A 23,297-nucleotide genomic window follows, 5' to 3' on the forward strand; every position below is an offset into this window, starting at 1 on the left:
CAGACATTTGGAGGGGGGTGGTATTCCAGGCCCATGCGCCCATGCCACGCACAGAGGGTGTATCCATGGTGCCCCGGGTGCCCAGGGAGGCAGGGCACCGCCAGTGGCACCGGAAGCAGCAGCCAGGCAGCCCCGACAGGCCAGGCACAGGGCTCACCCTGCGGTGGGCACGGCAGAACACCTCACCACGCACACGGCCACCAGCCTAGGAGGCTTCTCCTGATCCTGATCCTGTATCCAAATACACTTTGCTTTTCTGGAACTAAAAGGAAGATGGTTGAAAGAACATTCTGACAAGAAGTAGTTTAAATAAATTTATTTGCAGAAGAAAAATTGAACATCAGGTACAGTCTGACCCGCAGTGATCCAACAAGAGCCGAGACTCACTCGAGTCCTCCTGCCGGGTCGGGAGGGTGGCCCGGGGCGCAGCGCCCACAGGCCCGGCCCGCCCAGCCCACAGCACAGACCCGCCGTGACACAGTCACAAAAATACAATATCAAATGCTACTTTATGAGCTAGAGCTGCAATATAAACAATTTACGCCCTTTTTATAAAATGAAAAAAATATTTCTATGACAGCTTTATTGAAGCATCTTCAGTTCGGCATCAGCTTTATGTACGTTCGCAGCAGAGCAAGAGGAGACGCCTTCCGGGGCTGGTGCACATGGAGCAGCTCCCCACGGTGCAGCCAGGCCGCAGCCCGGGCGAGACCAGGCCGCCCCTGCCTGGTGTGCAGAAGGGCGGCGGGAGGCGGAGGCCCGCGCTCACTGCACGGCACACACGGAGCTGCGCTGGGGGTTCACGGTCCTGGACACGGGCTCCTGGCTGTAGTTCACGATGTCTGCCTTCACCACCCTCTGCCGTAAAGGAAAACACGGTTATTATCGGCACATCAGAACATTTAGAAAGGGCTCCTTAAAGTATATTTTCATTCTCTGAACTCTGGCGAAACTCCTGGTGACAGACGCCATAAATGAAGCGGGCGCTGGATCCTTCACGAAGGGACCGAACCAGCGAACGGGGAGTTAGGATTTGGGGGTGGAGGCTGGTTTGTTTGTCTTTTAGAAACTTAACGGCAACTCATTTGTTGAGTCTCCCCAGGTTTTATGACATTACCTTAAGGTTATCACAAGTCTAACAAAAAACTGACACATCAATTTGAAAAATGAAAACCTGGTTGTAATTTACAGCACAGGAATTTAATTACTCACACATTTTAGTTCATAGGCCAAATTTCATAATTTCAAATAAAAATGTCATTATTAATTATTTCCATAAACTAGTATATCTCGTCATAACTTTTTAAAGCGCGGTGATAGCAACTTAAGAATCAGTGAGAAGAGGCACAAACATCAAAGAGGGGTCACACAGAAAAGAGAAACGTTTTCAGTGACGCCAAGTTTTAAAATTTTCCTCCCAAATTGCTCACTTACTTCCAAATACCTCACCGCTGGGTCCTGCACAGTGACCCTAACAAAATACAGAATGGAAAATCTTAAGAAATACCTCATATTCATGTTTTTTTAAAATAATTTAAATAAGTGAAAAAAGAAACTAGCTCTGAAAAATCTCTTTCCTAATCTTTACCACATTGATTAGAGAAGAGGAAAAAGACCTCGCCCCCACCCCCAAAAAAAACTTAAACCAAAAGATGCTTTTACCTCTTCCTTGTCCCCTCTAACTCTCATTTGGAGGCCTATCTTAATTGATGAACTTAGCTATTGCTACTGCTCATCTCTAAGCAATTATTGAAGTTAAAAGGAATTCTTCACTGCACTCAACTCGTGCCCTGAATCTGCACACACAAGCACGCCAAGTGTTCACTCAAGGCAAATTTTAAAAATGCTTTTCAATGACCAGGCTTTACCAGGACAAAATGGCAAAGAATGAATGATGAAATAACTCGCCCCTTCTCCACTTCACTGCACGTGTAATAAACACAACCATAGAGACAAATATGTTTTAAAGTAACTGAAATGTTATTTTAGTTTGTTCCCAATTCCTCATCTAATTCCGAAGTCTCTTGGCAAAGAATCCATTTTTCAAAATTCTGAGACACAACTTAAGCGATATTAATTCTCAATAAGGTACAATCACACTTGAACTTCTCTTGTCGTAAGGAATAAAGAACAGGAAAACATCCACTAGTTCTGCCCAACCCCGCTCCCCAAACCAAGAATTTATCAGCCCATCCCTGCACCACTGTACTGCACAGACTCTACTCTGAGCGGAGCTGGAATGTTGAGGATCTTCTTCCCAGCACGTCACTGTTTCGGCCCTGGCAGCGCCTGTCAGTTCCACAGCACACCAAGTAAACAAGATGAAGAAGGGGGTAGGGAGAGGAAGAAGAAAATGGAAAGTATATTCAGTGAAAATAGAGGAGAACATCAGGTAGAAAAAGAAAGTCAACACAAATTTACACAAAGCACAAAAGAAAGAGCAGAACATAGACAGCCCAACAGGAAAGAAAACGAACAAAGATCCAAGAAACGTTATTCTTGACAGTTCCAGGCCCTGAGGGAGACGTGTCTACTGAACCTCCCAGTGAGTTCCCTTTTTCATCCCACAGTCACATGCCACTATACAAAGCCCAGCCTCTCAGAGGACAATGACGCATGATGGGGCTTTTCCACGCGACAGCGTGAACTCCGTGTCCTTCAGCAGACACCATGCCGGTCTCCCAGGCCGCGTCCACACTGCCCACGCAGGGGCACTCACGGCACTGTTCACCGGTCTCTTGGCCCTCACGGTGAAAGCAAGTACGAGGCTACGAGACCCCGAAAGTGCTCACTTGTGGACTTACGTGTGGTGGGAACAGCCGAAGAGCAGTTAAATTTCTTTGCAGGTATAAAGAGGCGGAGGTGTAAATCAGAGGCGGCCATACCCCATGACAATGGTTTACAGCTAACAGTGTTCCTGTCAAAGACGACCTTTGCTGCTCACCCCCCTCCCTCCATGCTTCCAAATTCCAGGTAAAATAAATCAGTTCAAATGGCAGTTTTCTGTCATTTAAAAAAAAAAAAATGACATACGATACTTAAGCACACAGCTATTGTTTTCAAATGTCTAAGGGTTTCAGAGTTTTGCTGACTTAAGAATCCAAACCACTTGGCTAGGTTTTGGATTGCCACAAAACCGAAGAAAAGACCACGTATGACAAATACATAGGACAGAGGTAACAGGCTCCCCCAGTCTTTTAGATTTAAACTATCCCTGATTTTTAAAACTAATTCCAAATATCGGGCCTCCCTGGTGGCGCAAGGGGTTAAGATGAAACCTATGGGCCTTCCCGGTGGCGCAGCGGTTGAGCGCTGGGTTGCGAAGCTGCCCGTGGCCTCTGCAGCGCCGGTTCGATCCCCGGCTGCTCCCCGGCCTCCGGAGGAGGGTCCCACATGGCGCGCAGACCTCTCCTGCCGCCCGCTGCTCCCCTCAGCAGTGTCCTTCGGTCCTTCTGCCTGCTCTGCTCCCCGCTCTGGCTCTGGTGAATTCTCTCACCCTCCCGCGCTTCTGACTGTCCCCAGTGCTTGTATAAATAAATAAATAAATCTTAAAAAAAAAAAAAATAGTAAAGAAGGAGAGATAAATACCAACATTTGAAAAAAAAAAAAAAGATGCAACCTATGAAGCAATCTGCAGCCTCTGCAGCGTAAGTTCAAATCTGGCCTGCCAGGGAGCAACCCACATGGCGCAGCAGACCTCTCCTGGCTGCCTGCTGCTCCCCTCAGCAGTGTACTTTGGTCAGTCTGCCTGTTCTGTTCCCCCACCTCTGGTGAATCCTCTCACCCCCCCCCACACACACCTCTGGCCTGTACGCCAGTTCTTGTATACATAAATAAACCTTTTTAAATAATAATAATAATTCTAAATATCTATTTCAGAAAATTCTTCCTTCATAATAATATCTCTTGATTAAGAGGTGTGGAAGAACACGCCGTGGACCATGTCGGCGACTGCATCTACAGGACTGGGCAAACAGTAAAGTGAGCACGGGGCGCTTCGCCCCTCTCCAGCAAGCAGTGCTAACTCCTGGCCCAGACTCATGATTTACTAGGCACTCTGCCTGACGCTATCAACAGGAGCATTACCAGCTGTCACGTGAGGTATGAGGGGGGTACACGGGTGAAACGCCGGACAGCACTCTCTGACCTCAGCAAGCCTAATTGTTCCGTGCAAACTATGGCTCCTCATAAAGACAAGGGATTTTCATAATCAGTGAGCAACTCATTAATCCTCAGAATGTTGGTTTAAAGCCCATCCTATAAACACAACCAGGTTACTGACCTGTGGTCGACATTTGGTCGAAGTACTGACTAACATAAATGACTTGGATTTTCACCATTAATTTTCATCACATGAAATGAAGTAACAAGGCAACATCTTTCTTGGAGGCCTTGGCTGTTTGACACAAAGTTTTGTACACAGTTTCTAAACTGGAAGCTAGAACCAAGGCTGTGCAGATTCAAAACTTTGATTTCTATGAATAAAAAAACAAAATCTCCATGCCATAAACTTCACAGAAGGTGGTTTCAAAGTAGTCAGTTTGTTTACAAACCATCCATTGATATTTTCAGAGAAAATGTTTCCTACAAAACACCTTGTTTTATTTTTTGGGCCATCAAGTACACTCATATTCCCTACTATTAGTCAATGGAGTAAAAACAACCAAGTACACCTCAGAGCAAAGCGGCCGTGTGGCTCAGCACCAGCCTCGGCCCCCTCTAGTCAAAGGGCATTTGGGAGTGGACACTGGCAATAAAAGTGGTGTCTATCTAGAGGGTTGGGAAGGCAGCAGCCGAGGAGCTGGGGCTAGGGAGCAGAAATAGACTCTTGGGAAGACACCAGAGACATTTTTGGCCACTTCTGCAATTAATCCAGAGAGGGGTAATGCATTTTCCATCACAGAAATCAGTCTGCCGTGCCTGAAGCCTAAAACATGTCACCATCATCCTAAAGTCATCGCTCCTCTAGGCACGGAGAGCAGGTAAATAACACATGGTCTCTGATTTTGAGATGTATGAAGGTCTAGCACAGAAAACAGATGCAGAAACTATTCAAGAATAGTATGACTGATAAATATTTAAAGCATGTCAAGATGAGAGCTACCAATTTAAGCTTGAATAGAACATAACACTTTGCACACAGTAGGAGCTTTAACGAAAGTGAGTCTTCTTTTCCTTCCATGTAATAGGCCAGTCTATGCCGTGAGAAACATCCATAACTGCCAGCAGTTTACTAGCCTCTCTGGCCTCACAGGGAGTTAGCAGTGTAGTTAGCACATCTAACACCTTCTCAATTAAATTTGTCTTATGCTAAGTGAAGTAAGTCAGTAGGAGAAAGACAAGTAGCAGATCATTCACTTACATGTAGAATATAAAGAAACAAAACAAAAGGCCAGATAAAACCAAACCAATACCCCCTAGAAGTCTGACTGTAGAATTGAGGCTACTTCTAAATAATACACAGTGTTGTAAACCAATATTACCTCAATTAAAAAAACAAACTATGGGGCCTCCCCGGTGGCGCAACGGTTGAGCGCTGGGCTGCTAAGCTGCCCGCAGCCTCTGCAGCGCCGGTTCGATCCCCAGCTGCCGGGCGTGGGTCCCACATGGCGTGCAGAACTCTCCTGCCGCACCCCCTGCTCCCCTCAGCAGTGTATTTCGTCAGTCTGCCTGTTCTGCTCCCCGCTCTGGCTCTGGTGAATTCTCTCACCCTCCCGTGCTCCTGACTGTACCCAGTGCTTGTATGAATAAATAAATAAATCTTTAAAAAAGAAAAAAAGTAAAAAAAAAAAAAACTGTGTAATTTCAACTTGAGAACTGACTGTTAAAAAAAAAAAAAAACCTGGATGTCTCTAAAGTCAAAAACAGTGATTTTTTTCTGGCTCCTGTAACTAAGGGGAAGCTGAGCTCTTAATGCAGCTTCGCTACCACTTCGCCTTCAAATGGATCCAAGTGGCCCAAGTCAGAGGGGCTGCCTCAGGTGTTCAGCACGGCTTCTCCAGGGGGCCCATCGACCTGGCCTTCCTGCCTTCCTCTGGACAAAACTCGCCCAAGTCCTGCATGTCTCCTGGCTCTCTCTGCCGGAGTCATAGCCCAAGTCCCACTGATTCTCCTCTGAAATGCTCCTTACACTCAGCCTTTCCTGTCACCCCTGGCTCTGGACCTTATCACACGCTGGCAGTCACCCAGTCTTCTCAATCCCCTTCCCATCCAACCACACACCAAAGAAATCGCATTAGATTAATCCTATCTAAAACCTGCTCTCATTTATTTCCTCATTTAAAAAATTACTTCCCACTGCCAATATGTTAGGTAAAATGGATCACCTAGGCATCTCTGTAATCTGTTCTCAAACGCCTTTCAAACAGACACAAAAAGCCATTATCTTAACCAAACTATTCTTCTGATTCCAAAACACAACCTAAGTTTTTCAAATTCTTTGTGCCAGTTTCTCTTTGAGCCATTTTCACACACACACACACACACACACACACACACAGTGGAATACTACTCAACTATAATAATGTATTAAAATAAAACCCAAACAACTATTTTTATGTGTGTGTGAGCCACTTACTTAGCACAAAATAGCTTAACTCTATGTCTGGCCAAAGTAAGTTCAGAAATAAATGACTTTGAATAATGAGAAATAAAAGTAGATTTCCAGAGTTCCAAATATTTTAATCCAGGCCAAGAAACAGCCACATCAAAACAACAATTTTCAACTAGCTCTGATTATTTTAAAGCACTCGCTAACACCATGAAAATAAGACAAAAGACTCCAGAGGAACTTCTTTAAGGACAAGGAAAAGACCAATATACCCTTTGAGCTGCACGGGTTAGGATGGAGTGAAGGGGATTAAAAAAATTTGCAATTTATTTGTGCTTCAAACCAAACACATCTGAGGCTGAACTTTAAAGGCTTTTGCTGTGGTTTTGTATCCTAGCAAGCATGTGCAATGGTGCACTATCGCAGCAGTATTTTTAAGTGTGTGACCACCAGCGTTAATTCCTTAGGCACAGAGAACTGTCTAGAATAATGAAAGAACTCAGAAGTCCTCAGTATTGAATACATTAAGTCAATAATAAAATAACATCAAGAATTGATATCATAATAGTGTAGAATGCCTTAGAGAAGATCAAATGGCACAGACTTTTTAAAAATAGAAAAAATATTTTATCAACTGAAACTTGGAAGATGCCAAATGGAGTAATTCTCACTAAGACTGAACTCGATGAACAGCTGCGATTTTCTATGAAATATAAAAGAATGTTATACAGTAATCCTTGGAGAACTTTAATAAAGAAGTATGAAACAATACAGTCAGAATGTTATTTAATCACTGTTGATATCTTTATTGTGTTAATCTCATCTTCTCAACACAAAAAGGATAAAACAAAAATTTCAAGGATATCATAATTTGGCAAAAAGGTAACATCCTCCATCTATTACTATAAACACTGATTTACACAAACATTTATTTCTAATACTTTTAAGGACAGGTACATAGAATGTATAAAAGTGAAAGGATTCAAGAGTGAAATTAGTATCTTTTAAGAAATAAATTGTTTTAAAATATAAAGTTCAGTATAATCACCTGTGACTGTTCTATTTCTGCTTTGTTTAATTTGATTCCAAGGATTTCAGCAGCAACTTTCTGAAAACACAGGAAGACCTACATAACAGAAATAGATTTAAATGATTTAAAACAGGCATGCTTAAGTTACTTTCAAATAAATGGAACTTTCTAAAAAATGATAAACAGCAAAAGTATGTACGAGGTGATTCCAAAATTAGCGTTATCAAAAATAGCAATATTTTAAATATAATAATTTTTAAATGATTAAAACATAATTTGAAAATCCACACAACTCACTGAACTTGTCTAAAAATAAGAATTATCCCTATAAACTTATACCTCTAAAGATTTAACATATGACAATTAATTATAACTACTACATTTTAAAAAAATCTGCCAGTGTGACAGACTCCTATATGTCCTGAAGAAAATGAAAACTACACTACCCAGGTTTTTCACAGTTAATTCTATACTGGTCTTTTGCTCTGGCTTTAGCCGTTCTTGAAGGTCTGTCTTCCCAACCCTTTAATAATTTTTGTGGCTCTCATCAATTTCAAAATAATTGTATCTCCTGAGCAAAAAAAAACTTAGGACTCTTTTCAGTGTTGTATCAGTTCAGATCAAAGGAGCAGTCTGCTCCAGACAGACAAACAAGAATCTACAAACAGCTTCCTCACCCAGGGAACTTCTGCCCAGCACTGTGACCCCTGGGGCTCCAGCCCCCACACCAGCTGTGAAGTGTGATACTTGCCTTTGCCTTAGCATCTGTCCCTACTTAGCCCACGATCATTTACTGCATATTTATCACAACTCTACTAATTTTAATTTTCATTTCTAATCAAAGAGAGACACATACCCCCGAAAGGTTGATGTCATTTGCACCTTAAAAACCTTACTTTATGTTAGCTCACCGATGATCAATGGTGAAGGAACTATATAGGAAAGCTCATATGATTGAACAGAGGGAAAAAGAGCAATTATAAAAGAAACAGCTCAAAGAAATTAAGAGGGAATAAATCAGGTAAGATCTCCTATATGTCTATTGGAAGGAATTTAGCTTTTATTCTGAGTGAAATAGAAGCCACGGGAGAATGACTCATAATGGGTGGGCAGCAGGATGCATGAGTTCAAGGAAAGGGTCTGGTCAAAGTCATGAGCCTAGAAGAGGTCACTGGGGAATAGTCTAGAAATAGAGCTATCTAAGGACTGAATCCGAGGACGCTCCAGTATCTAGAAGCTGGAGAGAGAAGAAGGAACTAGCAGAGAGGACTGAAGGAGAGTAGTTAGGAGGTAGGAGGCAACCCAGGAGGTGTACTGTGATCCTCTTAGAAGCTAAATGAATAAAGTATTTCAAAGAGGAAAGGGTAATCAACTATTTTATATGCTGTAACTAAATCAAGTAAGAGGAGGACTAAGAACAACATTGGATATAGCAAAAAGGAGATTATTGGTGACCCTGATAAAGCAGTTTGGGGACAAGGTTGGGACCCGCAACATTATTGGGGGCAAAACTCCAGAACTGACCAAGAGAAACTGGGAGCAGAGGACTGCGGACAATACTTTCAAAAAGTCCACGGGAAAGAAGCCAATAGCTATGGCAAGTTGTGGGACCAAGAGATTTCTTGTTTTTAAGATAAGTCACACTATTTTGTATGCTGGTAATCCCGTAGACAGGAAACGCTAAGGGGCTGGCAAGAGAGAACTGCTAAGCCACGGCAACTAGCAGGCAAGAAAAATGGGACTAGCACCGGCAGGGGGTCACCCAAGCAACGGCAGAGGTGGCTCACCCCACGGCAGCCACAGAGGAGGGGAAGACAGCGGCCCCAGGCAGCGGGGAGGATGGGGAAGAAGCGGTGGCAGGAGTCTGTGGACGGGCTCATCCGCTTGTCTCCACTTTCTAATCAAACAGGAAACAAGGCAATCACCTGACAGAACGGACAGGGAGGACCTGACGATGAGGGAGAGAGGAGAAACTATGGAATCTGGGGGAAGGCACCAGACCACGGACTACAGACGTGGTAGAATCACTGCACTGTGCAAAGGGGCCACTTGTAGGGAGCGAGCGTGAAAGTTCCGGAAAATCTCCCACATGCCTCTGTGGTTTTCTTCAGTCATGTTCAAATACTTGGGTGCAGCCACAGAAAGGTAGGGGTTTGGCTTCACCCAGAGTCAGCTGTTCCCAAGGGAGTCTGATGAGAGGAAGTGGAAAATGGGAAGTGCGCGTGGCGATGGTCTGACTGGCCGTGGGATGTAACTGCGGGGAGGAACAACGAGGGTGTAAGAGAAAAGGTGTCGGGGTCTATGTCTTGTAGGACAGGTGGAGGCATCAAGGGCGTGAGCTGGAGAAAGAGGCTGGCGGTCAGCGACTAGGATGCCCGCTATGGAGATGTGGGCTAACTGCGGCAGTGACAGCTGAGGACAATCCTGTGCCAGGGAGTGGCAGGCAGAGGTGGGGTGCTGGAGCCCACTGCACCAGCCATGTAAGGCTCATCTAGAAGAGAGAGGCGAGCAGAGCAGTACAGCACCTGTCACAGAGCAGGCCCCCAGGAGCTGCAACCTGCTAGCACCAGCACCAGGAAAAGATCAGAGGTTATGAGTAGGAGATTACAGGTGATTTGTATTCTTTTTAGTTCTTGTATTTTTAAATTCCCCAAAATGACCATAAAGCTATGCTAAGTGAATTACAAAATATAAACAGAGTATGATCATCGAAAACATTTTATGTCTTTAATAAGAACTAATTTGCTTCAAATGTTAAGTAATGGAAGTATACTTCTTAGAATCTTAGTAAATAAAAGCAAAATGTCACTTAGAACACTCAGTATTCATTATTTTACTTACAGAGTCGCCTGTCTTTGCTGAGACAAAGTGGCTACTAAAACCATTTTCCTGGCAAAACCGTAAGTGCTTTTCGGTTTTCACTGTCCGCATATGTTCCAAATCAACTAGAAAAGCATTAAACAGAGAATAAAATTTAATATTAGAATCAATCAATACATTTTTAACATATTTAAATTTGACTAATTTCCCAATACTATATCCCACTTAGATACTAGTTATGTAATCCCCGTCAAGCTATTTAACTTCTTCCTGCCATAGTCTCCAGATCTAAACACTGGAAATAACAAATATATTTAACTTATACAGGATTCTTTGAGAATTAATCCATGACAGGAAAATAAGGGCTCAAAAACTGAAAACAATCACTATTATTTTCTATATAGCTTCAGACACATTGAAAGTACTCCAAAAAATCTACTTAAAATAACATGCTTAGAGATAGTGATTCATGAAAAGATGCGCTTACCCAAGCAGTTCAATTGCATTATCAGAATAGTTTTATAATCACTATGAACTTTAATGCTAACACAAATACACAACTTTCTGTTAAAACATAATCAACCTTTCACTGTGTACATGTTATTTACAGTCATGGCGTAATTTCACAAAGATACAACTCAGTTGTCCATTTTGTAAGTAATAGGCAAAGTTCCTTGAACAGTCGTAGGGGCTTTAAAGCAAAGCACAGTGCCCACATCCAATGCTGGATTTATCCAGCACAGTCTGTTTTTTTCAAATGTGATCCTTTATTGAACAGTTTCCCTTTTTACAACATTACAGACCCCATTAGGGTGTTGACTCAATGCCGTCAAATTATAAGGCAAATATAGTCACAGGATTTAAGGACAACTAGGCTCTTTGAGTCAATATAGGAAAAAAAACTTAAACTGATTTCCTGAGGAAGGGACCCAACTGACTTATAAAAACTTGTAAATTTGCAAATCTAGTAAGCCTACATAATAGTGGCAATTGATTGTCAACTGAAAAATTCTTGCATGCTACATAAAAGGCTTTATTTAAAATTATGTTGAAGGTCTTTATTTGGTAGGTTCCAGAGATCTTTCTCTAGGAGATTTTTGATCTAGGGGAAGATTCCTGAGCCCCATTTATATTGCTTACCTTGGATAATATGAAGCTATTTTTCTTTTCTAGCCACAAAGTTTCTGTTCCTTAAACATCACTGAGACCTTATTTACAAGAATAGGTAAAAAAATGTCCAGATACCACAGGCATCAAGTTGCAAAAGACTAAAATACTAAGCTATTAACACTAACATTTATACATCTAGTTTCTCATAATATTGAAGCTAAAATACTTTCTTAATTCAGTGAGAGCAGGAACAAATCATTGGGGGAATCCCCAATGAAATCACTGTCCAATTAAAAAACAAAACACGAAACTTGTCATTTAATGTATGTGCATTTGTCTTTTCCAATGGAACAGCCCACAGTTCTGTTTTTCTCCTTCCTCCCTTTCCACTCCACCCTACCTCACAGCTCCCTAACGATCAACTAAGTTTATCCCTAATACTGAGCGATTTAATATGAAGCAAAAGTCTTTTTTTTTCCCAAAATAAAGGTATCCATGAGAGATTAATATTAACACTGGTCAAATGAAAAAAAAGTATTTATTCAACATTTATTAAGTACCTATTCTACAAGCAATGAGAAGAAGATGAAGAAAATATAATCTAGGTTCTCCAGTAATCATTATGAATATTAAAGTATGATGAACATCAAAGACCATTAATAATAATTCCCTTTATATATCTGAGATTCCAACCAGTGAGACCGCAGATAAAAATGCCCTACAAGGATTCCCTGTGCTGTGTTAGATTTTTAGAGGGAACACTTATGAGAGCCCAGTGACTACAGTACTTCATTCTAAATAATAGAGGAACGTAAATTGTGAAGATGAAAACATGGTAAGATACTGGTAAAAATATTTTTGTTCTTCTGTTTTTTAACAGCATCCTTAAAATGACTCTCTAGTACCCATCTTCGGAAGTGTAGAAACATGCCTGCTGCTCTGGTGATTCCATTTCCTTCTGTCCTTCAGTGAACATTCTGTTCTAGTTCTCGTATTTCATTGTTAGAAATGGACTTAAATTTTCCTAATGACAACATATGCTCATATCCCAAACATTCAGGAGAACAATCATGAAAATGTAATTGAAAATGTCATTAACAAGAGACAAGTTAACATTTTGGTGGATTTCCTTCCAATGTCTAAGTAACTGAAGCACAAAGACATTAATATTACAGACATGCAATTTGACTTCAACCACACTACACCCTGTTAAATATATTCTAACGATTCCAATGGATAACCACTAAATTGATCATTCATTCATTCATTCACTCACCAAATAACTGAGTGCCTGCTTTAGCCAAGCATTGTCCTGGGGCTGCAGATATAACAATGAGCTCATGTTTTAGTGAAGGGAAAGAGACCAACAAGCATAATAAACACATTTTATGGAAAAAGTTGAAGGGCGCATGACGGGAACAACTCTTTAAACAGGTGGGTCAAAGACCTTAGGAAGGCGAAGGAACAAGGAAATCTGGGGGAATGCCTTGCAAGAAGGTGGAACTGTAAGAACAAAGGGTTATCTTAACAGATTCAAAGAAAAAGCAGAGGCTACAGTGGCTGAAATAAGTTAGCAATCAAGAGTAAGAGTGGGAAATGAGGTTTAAAAAACCAGATCACACATAAAAGGCACTATAAGAGAGAAGTTACTGTGCAGTTGTAAGAAAAAAAAAATCGATATATTCTGACATACTTTTTAAAAGGGTCATCTGAGTTGCTTAGTTGAAAATAAATTACAGAGTCAAGTATAAAGTAAAAAAGTCATTGAGCAGGTTAATATAAAAATCTAGGAGGGAGAAGATGGTCATTTGGACAAGAGTGACAGCAGCAGAGATGGTGAAAAGTGGGCACAGCCTCACTGGAAGTCTGGAATACAAAGTGAGTAGGATGTCCTAGTGGATTTGACTGCAATGTGAAAGATAGAGAGAAATCACCTAAAGATAGCTAAGCTGGACCTGAAATGAGACATGGCATATTGCAGGTGTTGTTCCAACTACATTCAGCTGAGTGGGTGGGGTGTAAGTAGATAGTGACTTTGATTTAAGTAGAGCTGGAGTTTCCCCACCATGTGCAATAACTGAGCAGAAGGGCAGGCAAGGTGAATATAAATGTAAGGGACCTGAAGTAAATGTGAAAGAGAGATTGTAAGGGCAAAGCATGGACTGACTGTATGTTGGGGGGGGGGATTCCATAAAATGAAAAATGAAAGTGATGAAATGATGTTAAGATCTTATGTAAGTTTAAAAATTACTGGATTTGGATCACTATAGGATGAGGACTGGGAAGGGAGCAGATATCAGATTCAGATGCATGAAGCTGACACTGATGTCATGGAGAAGTGCAGAACCAGTGCCGAAGGGCTTCAGGAAAACCCTACTAGTGCAGGCGCGGGCAAGATGACTGGGGTAAACAATTCAGGGAACTGAGAGGCTAAGGCATTAGAGGATAATCTAATGGGTGCAGAAATTGCTGAGACTCTTGCCAGCAACAAGTTTTATACTTATGTACATGCAGCTTCATCCTGAAAGATACTACAGCCAACTTAATACAACGATGATTCTGATTAACCATACAGTTGCAAAACTCAAAGGTTGGGGAAAAAAAAAAAAAGATGGTCCGTGCACTTCCTTAAAAGAGGTTAAAAAACATTTTATTATTTTTATTATTTATCTCTTAATAGAAGCATCCTATCACGTATCAAGTACTATCCTAAGCGCAACCTATCACTGAGAGAACAACACAGACACTATTCTTATTCTCACATTGATGAGGGCGAAGGATGACAAACAAGTAAACAAGCACACAAGGCAATGCCACAGTTATGATCTGAAAAGGAGGAGGGGAAGTAATCAGCCAAAGAGTGACAGAGCATGACAGAAACCAACATAACAATTAGGACAAGTTTATATACCTCTGACCAGAGATCTAAATGATGATGATAAGCCAACCAAATGATGGGAAAGCTGGAAGAGAAAGTGTTACAGTGGTTGGGACACAACCCAGAAAAGGTACACACAGAGGGATGTGCCCTAGCAGACTTGGATTCAGGCTCAGCACCTGAGGCCACCTGAGGGTCTCGGCCACAAGCGCAGTGTGAGCTGCGCATTTTGAAAAATCTGCTCTACTTGAAAACAATGTATTAATTTATTTCCACACAAACAACAGCAAACAGTAAAGCAAATAAAAAAGGAAGCCAGTAGTCTCAGGGCATCCCCACCCCCCGCATCCCCACCCCCACCCCCACCCCATCCCCCAACCCCCCCCCCCCCCCCCCCCCCCCCCCCCCGCCTCTCAGGATGCTTCCACACCAAAAGTAGTTAGGACAGGAGGGACAGACTCTGGCTCCTTCCACAAGGAAGGATGTAGGAGGGCAAAAGCCGAGGTAGAGAAGTCACCCTAGGAGACTTCTGAAGTAACCTAAAGTGTCTCAAAATTTGCAAAACACTTTAAGCCTCATAACAATCCTGACAAATAAGTAAAGCATTATTCTAATTCCACACACACAAAAAACCTGGGGCTCAGAGGGACAACCAAACTCCCAACACCAGTCATCAGCAGGGGAAGATTCCACGCAGCCACGCGATTCCTCACCAGTTAGGTCTGGCAGAGAAGAAAGAACAGAAGTTTTGCGGATGAACTTTTATTTAGCGAACCCTTATTTAGAGTTTTAATGAAAAGAATAAAGACAAACTTTAAATGTTAATTATTATTTAAAAAGTGAACAATTCTATAGCTAATTAATATTTATGAGTACTTTAAAAGCAGTCATTAATAACAATAAATCATAAAACTGAACCCATTGGCCTTATAAAATAAGACACTCTTTGCCTTTATACTTGATTACATAAAATCCTTTACAAAGTACTTGCAGCTGTTTATACAAATTGTGAAATTATATAATGTTTAAAAGTGATCCATCATGATTAGGCCAAATATGACAAGAAAATTCCTTAGCTTATTAGATTTGATTTACATGCGCTTAAAATTATGTATAAATTTTGACTTCTAAAACACAGGCGAATGTTAATAAGCCAAGTACGTAATACCTTCTCCTTTCAAGTACTACGTGTACATTCAGACACCCTTTTTGGGATTCCCCTTGCATCTATCTACAGGGTCACTAACATAAAAAACAGAACTGTCTTGAAAGATACAGTACCAAGTGTAATGCAGCGGAAAAATCAGACACGATGTAAAATATTAAAACTCTGAAAAATATTACAATAGAGTGCCTACTGTGCTTTTTATATTGACCTGAGACTTAACAAAATCCTATTTTCCTAAGTTACCCTTTTTCAACATGCTAGAAGAACATATTCACTAATATTAATTTTTTATTCAAGTCCGAATATATTACTTCATTTTTTAAAAAAGGGAAAGTATTATACTATGATAATTAATTATATTATTAATGTCTATTTCCTGTCAATATAAAGAAAGTATTAAAAGCATAAACTTTTTGTGCCCCGCAGTCCATATGTCATGGCAAAAACAGAATCATCTCAGTGAAATGATTGTAAAATATGTCACAGTCTAAATTAAAGAAGTAAAAGAAAAATACAAATATAGCACTTGTAGAGATTTTCACAGTAATTTTTAGGTTATCAAGGAAACATCTAGAGTGTTGATCTGGTTATACTCAATTCAAACAAACTACTTGTCACATTAACTACCTCCAGGAAGTTACTCCAAACACAAAATAAACTGTTTATGCCCCTACTCAGATAGATAACATGACAGATTGTTATTAGTTGAAGACAGATGAAATACATTAATTTGATTGTGAGCATGTGTTTAATTTCACCCGCCATGCACACTCTCTAATGCTGTCTTTCTGTGATGCCACAGTAAATCACACTGTATTAGAACAACTGCTATTGCAAGAAATAAAGAAGTACCAGAGCTTGACTTGGACTTTGCAGATTCTTCAACCAACATTCTTAAGAAATATGACTGCCAAAAAGTCACTATGTTTCACAAACAAATCAAGAAAAATTGTGCCATCAATGAAACTAATTTGTGGTATGAATTTAAAAACTTCAATGAGGTTTAACACTTTTCCTATGTACTAGTTTTTATATTTCTTTGTCAAGTGTCCCCCCCTTTTCTCAGTTTCTATTGTGCTTTACGGTACTTGCCTTACCGATGTGGGTAAAGCAATAACCAAGACAAAGAGTATAGTTTCCATTTTCATTGCCATGTAATGCACCTTACTGTGAACATACACAATTTATACGTCTTTTCACCAAGTGAAGGAATCCCTCCCTGGATGTTTCCAATTGCTAGCTATTAGTAACAGAGAAGCATCATGATTATTCTTAATACATGACACGACACGTTTGTAGCAGTCTGTTTGAGACATATAGCAGAGTAAAACCACTGAATCATATAGTGTATGAATGTTCAGCTTAATAGAATACCAAATTGTTTTGAAAGTGATTGCATCAATTTATACTCCATCCAGCAAGCATTTTGAGTCCCTGTAGATTGAAAATACAGAAATGACAAAATTACAATAATGAAGAATAACAGATCAACAGTTCCAGGGGGCAGATGTTACTCTAAAATGGTAGCACGAAAGATTTTTTCAGAGTGGTAAAACTACACTACTTATAGCTGTGATTACACAAATCTATACTTGTGCTTAAAATTCACAATTTTCTCTATTGCTTTTTATTTCTACTTTTACCTTACATTTTCCTTTTATGTGCTTTAGGTTTAAATTGCCCTTAATGTTCTGTTTTATTAAGGTGAAAGTTTAGAGCACTAACTTTGAAAATTTCTTTTTTTGCAAATATAAGCATTTAATCTTGATAAACATTTCTCCTAAAAACTGCTGTAGCTGCATCTTAACAATTTTGATATGTGATGTTTTCATTTTTGCTCAACATAATTTTTAATGACTTCCCCTTTGACCTGTAGGTTATCTAGAAATGAACTGTTTAATTTCAAAATAGTAAGGGATATTAAAAATATCTTTCTGTTATTGAGTTCTACTTTTAATTCTATTATTGTCAGAAAATATTCAGATCTTTTAAATTTATACGAATGTTTTTATAGGCCAGGATATGGTCTATCTTGGTAAATGTCCCATGTGCCCTTAAAAGCAACATGTACGCTGCTATTGTCAATTGGAATGTTCCATAGTCAATTAGGTCCTACTAGCTGATGTTCATGTCTTCTGAGTGGTAACTCATAATTGGTCTACATGTTATTTCTCATCGGAACTGAGAGAAACTCTGTTGCCTCAGCTGCAAAGGTGAATTTGTCTAGTTCTCTTTTCTGTTCTATCAGTTTTTTGCTGTATTTTTTTTTACTTCTATTAGGCTTATATACATTTAGGATTATCTCACCAATTTTGCAATGACATTTTTGCCTTTTAAATTATGTAATGTTTTCCTTCATACCTGCAGGAACTAAATTCCTTGCTTCCGATATTAATATAGCTATCCTAACTTTCTTTAGAATTGAATTTGCAGACTAGAGCTTTTTCCATCCTTTTCCATTTAACCTAAGTATAGCTTCATATTTAAAGTTAATTTCTTATAGACATTAGCCAAAACAAAGAGACACCCTACTGATTGGGAGAATATTTTTGCACTCCATACAACTGAAAAGGGGTTGATCACAAAGATCTACAAAGAACTCACACAACTCAATAAAAACAAAGTAAACAATCCAGTCAAAAAATGGGCAGAAGAGCTAAAAAGATAACTTCTCCAGAGAGGAAATGCAAATGGCCAACAGGAATATGAAAAAAAAATTGTTCAACATCCCTTATCATTAGGGAAATGCAAATCAAAACCACAATGAGATATCACCTCACACCAGTAAGAATGGCACATTTCAAAAAAACTAGCAACAACAAATGTTGGTGAGGATGTGGTGAAAAAGGAACTCTCCTGCACTGTTGGTGGGAGTGCAAACTGGTCCAACCAGTATGGAGAGCTGTGTGGAGATTTCTTGACCTACTAAACATAGAGTTTCCGTATGATCCAGCAATTCCATTCCTAGGAATCTATCCAAAGGACACAAAAACATTAATTCAAAAGGATACCTGCACCCCTATGTTTATTACAGCACTGTTTATTATACAGTAACCCAAATGCCCAAAAATAGATGACTGGATCAAGGAGATGTGGCATATATACACAACGGAATACTATTAAACAATCAAAAAGATAAGCCTATGCCATTTGCAGCAACATGGATGGAGCTGGATGGGATCATGCTCGGTGAAATAAGTTAGAAGGAAAAAGAAAAATATTGGATGGTTTCACTTACAGGAGGAATATAGGGGAACCAAATAAGAGATTGGGGGGAAATAATAACAATAAAAAAATTAACAGGCAACTATAAATCAGAAACATTCTGCAGGGGAGGGAAGAACACAAGAGACTATGGTGATGGTGTATGGGTGAACTGGTGGTGGGAATTCTATGGGGACTACACCTGAGAGGAGAAAGCAAACATTGTAAAAAACTGAACAATGATGTAAAATATCTATCAATTATATTTAAAATAAATAAAGTGGGTTTCTTATAAACAACAGATTGTTGAGTCTTGCTTTTCTATCCATTTTTACTGTCTCTCCATTTTAATTGGTGTTTTTAGATCAGGTGCTGACAAACGTTTTCTGTAAGGGGTCATATAAACATTTTTTGTGTTGCAGGTGATAGAAGGTTTGTAGCAAATACTTAAACTCTTCCATTGTAGAAAAAAAAAAACCTGCCATAGACAAGATATAAATAGATGAGTATGGCTCTGTTCCAAGAAAACTATTTATGGACAATGAAATTTGACTTTCATATTATTTTTTTTTATTTCTTTTTCAACCACTTAACACTTTAAAAAAAAATTTCTAAAAAGTGGTCCATACAAGAAAAAGTCATGGACCAAAGACTGTTGACCCTTGTTCTAAACCACTGCTCAAATCACTCTTCTGCTTTAAAACTGCTAGTGGCTTTCTATAGCTATTCTAAAAAACCCTACCTCCTTAAACCCTACCTGCCTTGCGTCCTATGCTTCAGCTTTGAGAAAATGCTCTAAGTTTCCCCTGTATCTGACTATTTCCTAGCTTCTGAGCCTTTCCTCAACCTTACACTTCTTCCTGAACTGCCCTTTCTTGCCCTTCTGTATGCTACATTCCTGCATATTCCTTAAGACGATACTTCTGCTGTAAAGTCCCCTTGTCACCAAGCACATTACTCTGGGATAACACTATAATACTGTCTCTCCTACTATGGTACTTGGTAAAGCCAAGGCATGCATGAATGAATAAGTGAACAAATACTTTAAAATGTAAGAGGAGGGCCTCCCGGGTGGCGCAGCGGTTGAGCGCTGGGTTGCGAAGTTGCCCGCAGCCTCTGCAGGGCCAGTTTGATCCCCGGCTGCTCCCCGGCCACGGGAGGAGGGTCCCACATGGCGCGCAGACCTCCCCTGCCACCCGCTGTTCCCCTCAGCAGTGTACTTCAGTCCTTCTGCCTGTTCTGCTCCCCGCTCTGGCTCTGGTGAATTCTCTCACCCTCCCATTCTTCTGACTGTACCCAGTGCTTGTATAAATAAATAAATAAATCTTTAAAAAAAAAAAAAAAAAAAGAAATGCTACTTCATAAATAAATAAATAAATAAAATGTAAGAGGAAACAATGTATGCAAATGTTTACAACACATAAAGCAAAATGAAACTCAAATTTAGTTATTTATGATCATCAAAATGCATTTTAACCAAACTGATTTTAAGAAAAATGTTCAAATTATCACAAAAATGAAAGCATTTTCACAATTATAAAATTTCCCTTAGATTTAAATATTAAACTGTAATGTAGCAAACTCTCAGAAGATGGTGCTAGCCCAGTATGTCAAGAAACATAAACAATAAGACAACTGTCCAAAAAAAAAAAAAAAAAAAATGCTTCCTCTACTTAAGGAAAAGGCACAAGTAAATACAATTCCTAACAGAAAACTTCTTTGGTGTTCAGTTTTAAACCAAAAAATACTATCTTACAGAAATTAAAATAGATTCAATTGATAAGTTAGTTTAAATACTTACTTGTTTTTGTTTTGTTAAGACTGAAATGACTGTTCTGTACTTTTTGGCTAATCCCGAATTACAGAAAATTCTAAAATAGTATTTAATAATCACTACTGAAGGTTTTTAAAACTCCACATTGTGATATTCATTTTCAGAAGACTCACTGTTTCTATACAGAACAGCTCTATCTCCTAAGGAAATTTAGATCTACCTTTGAAAAGCAAATAGTTTCGGTGGAAGTTTAACTGAAAATTTTCTGATTTAGGAGGAAACAAATATCCATAGCAAAACCCCCAAATCTAGACTATCTGACTTCAAACTAGCAATCTTTATCTTACTGGGGTGTGCTACTAAGTGAAACACTGTAAAATACATTCCAATGCAACACGTGGTGCTTCTTAACATTAAACCTGAGAAGTATATTTCACAGATGCAATATGTTCTATGAAGCTGAAACAGCAAACATTAAGAGTTTACACCAAAAAAGCTATCTGAAAAGGGAAGCTGTAAAGTCACTCCACTAACATTTAACAATATTTTTATTAAAATTTAATCATATTTTATGTTCAACATCACTTGTCATCAGGGAAATGCAAATCAAAACTACCATGAGATACCATCTCACACCAGTGAGAATGGCACATATTAAAAAAACTAGCAACAACAAATGTTGGCGAGGGTGTGGAGAAAAAGGAACTCTTCTGCACTGCTGGTGGGAGTGCAAACTGGTCCAACCACTATGGAGAGCTGTGTGGAGATTCCTCAGTCTACTAAAGATAGAGCTTTCATATGATCCAGCAATTCCACTCCGAGGTATTTACCCAAAGGACACAGAAACATCAATTCCAAAGAGCACCCGCACTCCTATGTTTATAGCAGCACTGTTTACAATAGCTAAGCTTTGGAAACAGCCCAAATGCCCAAAAATAGATGACTGGATCAAGAAGATGTGGTACATATATACCATGGAATATCACTCAGCATTCAAAAAAGATAAACACATGCAATTTGCAGCAACATGGATGGCACTGGAAGGGATCATGCTCAGCGAAATAAGCCAAAAAGAAAAAGAAAAATACCGGATGGTCTCACTCATAGCAGGAATCTAGAAAACTTAAATAAGGGACCAGGAAAACGAATAACTATAAGAAAGTGAAAATCAAAATCAACAAAAAACTACCAACCAGAGACACTTTTAGGGGGGCGGGGGCGGGAGGGGAGGGATTGGGGTCAGAATGGGGGGGCTGCAATTGTATGGGGAATATAAAAATAAAATTTATTATTTAAAAAAATAAAAAAAATAAAGAATCTAAAGCTAAAAAAAATTTAATCATATTTTAAATTCATTAAATTTTAATTCATTCAATATTTATTACATTACCTTTTATACATAAGTGCTTCAGAATGAAATAAAGCATTATAATAAAATCCTAAAGTGCCAAAGTGGCACCAATTAACCTGAATAGCTACAAATAAATCTGTCTATTTACAACTAAAAGTCAGTTTCAAAATTCAAAATATACTACACCTGTGATATTAAATAACTATGATGAAAATAAAGACATTGAAATCAGTTCCAATTAAGGACCCCCTGATACTGACAGAGGTGATGAAACTTTAAAGTCCCCCCCCCAAAAAAAAAGTCTTAGAGTTAATTTATAATTAATCACATCACATTACATTATAAGTCTACAAAAAAGTTTCAAAATATGTCTGAATTTTGGTTGTCAAACACTTCTTACTATGCCTTTGCTGCAGTGTTGATTTAAAATGACACTCTGTCTCCCTCTAAGCCATTCACATGTAATTCTTGTGGTTTCTTTGTACACTTTCCAGCTCACTCTTGTTAAATGGGTCTTTATGGTTAAAAAAAATCAATTGTTTTTAAAAGACTGTTAAGTCTGTTTAAATATTTTTAAAACTAATATTTAAATACAATATTTTAATCTAAATCAAGTATTTTAACCTAAACTAAATTACTTAACATTCAAAATATCAGTGAGATGACAAATGAAATACTAAAGATGAGAATACACAGCAGCACTAACAAAAAACAAGGAAAAGGTTCCAAGTGTAGAAGAGAAACAGAACAATTCTTGCAAAATTAAAAAGAGCTAATAGAAATAACTTTCTAAACTCAGGATCTAATGTAAAAGGTTTCTAGAGGGCCATGCAACAGACATAGTGTATCCATTAGGAGCAACAGAGGTGACAACAAAAATGGACATCTCAGAAGGGTGGGACCTCACAAGACTGCAGGAGCTGTCACAGCAGGGGCAGGCTGCTGCCTCTGCATCCAGTCCCGGACCTAAAGACACCGTGGGTCAGTCAGTCCAGCAGTCAGGGAGGCTACAGGCTAACAAGAGCGGGTACTAAGTGGAACAGCAAGGATGAGCTAGAACCAAAAGAGATAAATGAAATCCACAAGAGCAACCAACCTGTGAGAACAGGAACTGGCACAAACTAGAATTCACATCTGTCCCTCCCCAACACCAGCCCTGATGCCAGGGGTGAGACCCACACCCTTCCTAGACAGCTGCACATGCAGAGCAAGTGCTCAGAGGAGCTGAATGGAGACACCTGGCAGGAACTAGGGACCTGCCAGTCCTCACGCAATCCCTCTCCTACACTGTGAGCTAGTAAATCAGTGACATGGCTTGAGTTGCCACAGTGCCTGGTGCTCAGCGCTGACCCTCAGAGTCAAAGGCACGTCACTTTCAACTTGCAAATCTGCACCGAATGGCTCTTGTGACC

General features: G+C 39.5%; 1 protein-coding gene across 3 annotated transcripts in view; it reads right to left on the bottom strand.

Moving 5' to 3' along the window:
- Positions 1-309: 309 nt before the first annotated feature.
- RAB28 (RAB28, member RAS oncogene family) overlaps positions 310-23,297 on the bottom strand; it is a 56,702-nt gene continuing 33,714 nt past the window's right edge. The window contains exons 5-8 of one of the 3 annotated variants that reach the window (XM_037529053.2): positions 10,422-10,525; positions 7,599-7,676; positions 6,164-6,174; positions 1,550-2,279 (exon numbers count right to left, since the gene is read on the bottom strand). In XM_037529053.2, the coding sequence (XP_037384950.1) occupies positions 2,081-2,279; positions 6,164-6,174; positions 7,599-7,676; positions 10,422-10,525 (392 nt within the window). In that variant the 3' untranslated portion in view covers positions 1,550-2,080. Of the gene's footprint in view, positions 859-1,549; positions 2,280-6,163; positions 6,175-7,598; positions 7,677-10,421; positions 10,526-14,922; positions 15,111-23,297 lie in introns of those variants that run through there. The other 2 variants (XM_037529052.2, XM_054687886.1) reach the window with 2 other exon arrangements.

This window comes from Talpa occidentalis, unplaced genomic scaffold (assembly GCF_014898055.3).
Source record: "Talpa occidentalis isolate TD23 unplaced genomic scaffold, MPIMG_talOcc4v2.1 talOcc4.6, whole genome shotgun sequence".
Lineage (NCBI taxonomy): Eukaryota > Metazoa > Chordata > Mammalia > Eulipotyphla > Talpidae > Talpa > Talpa occidentalis.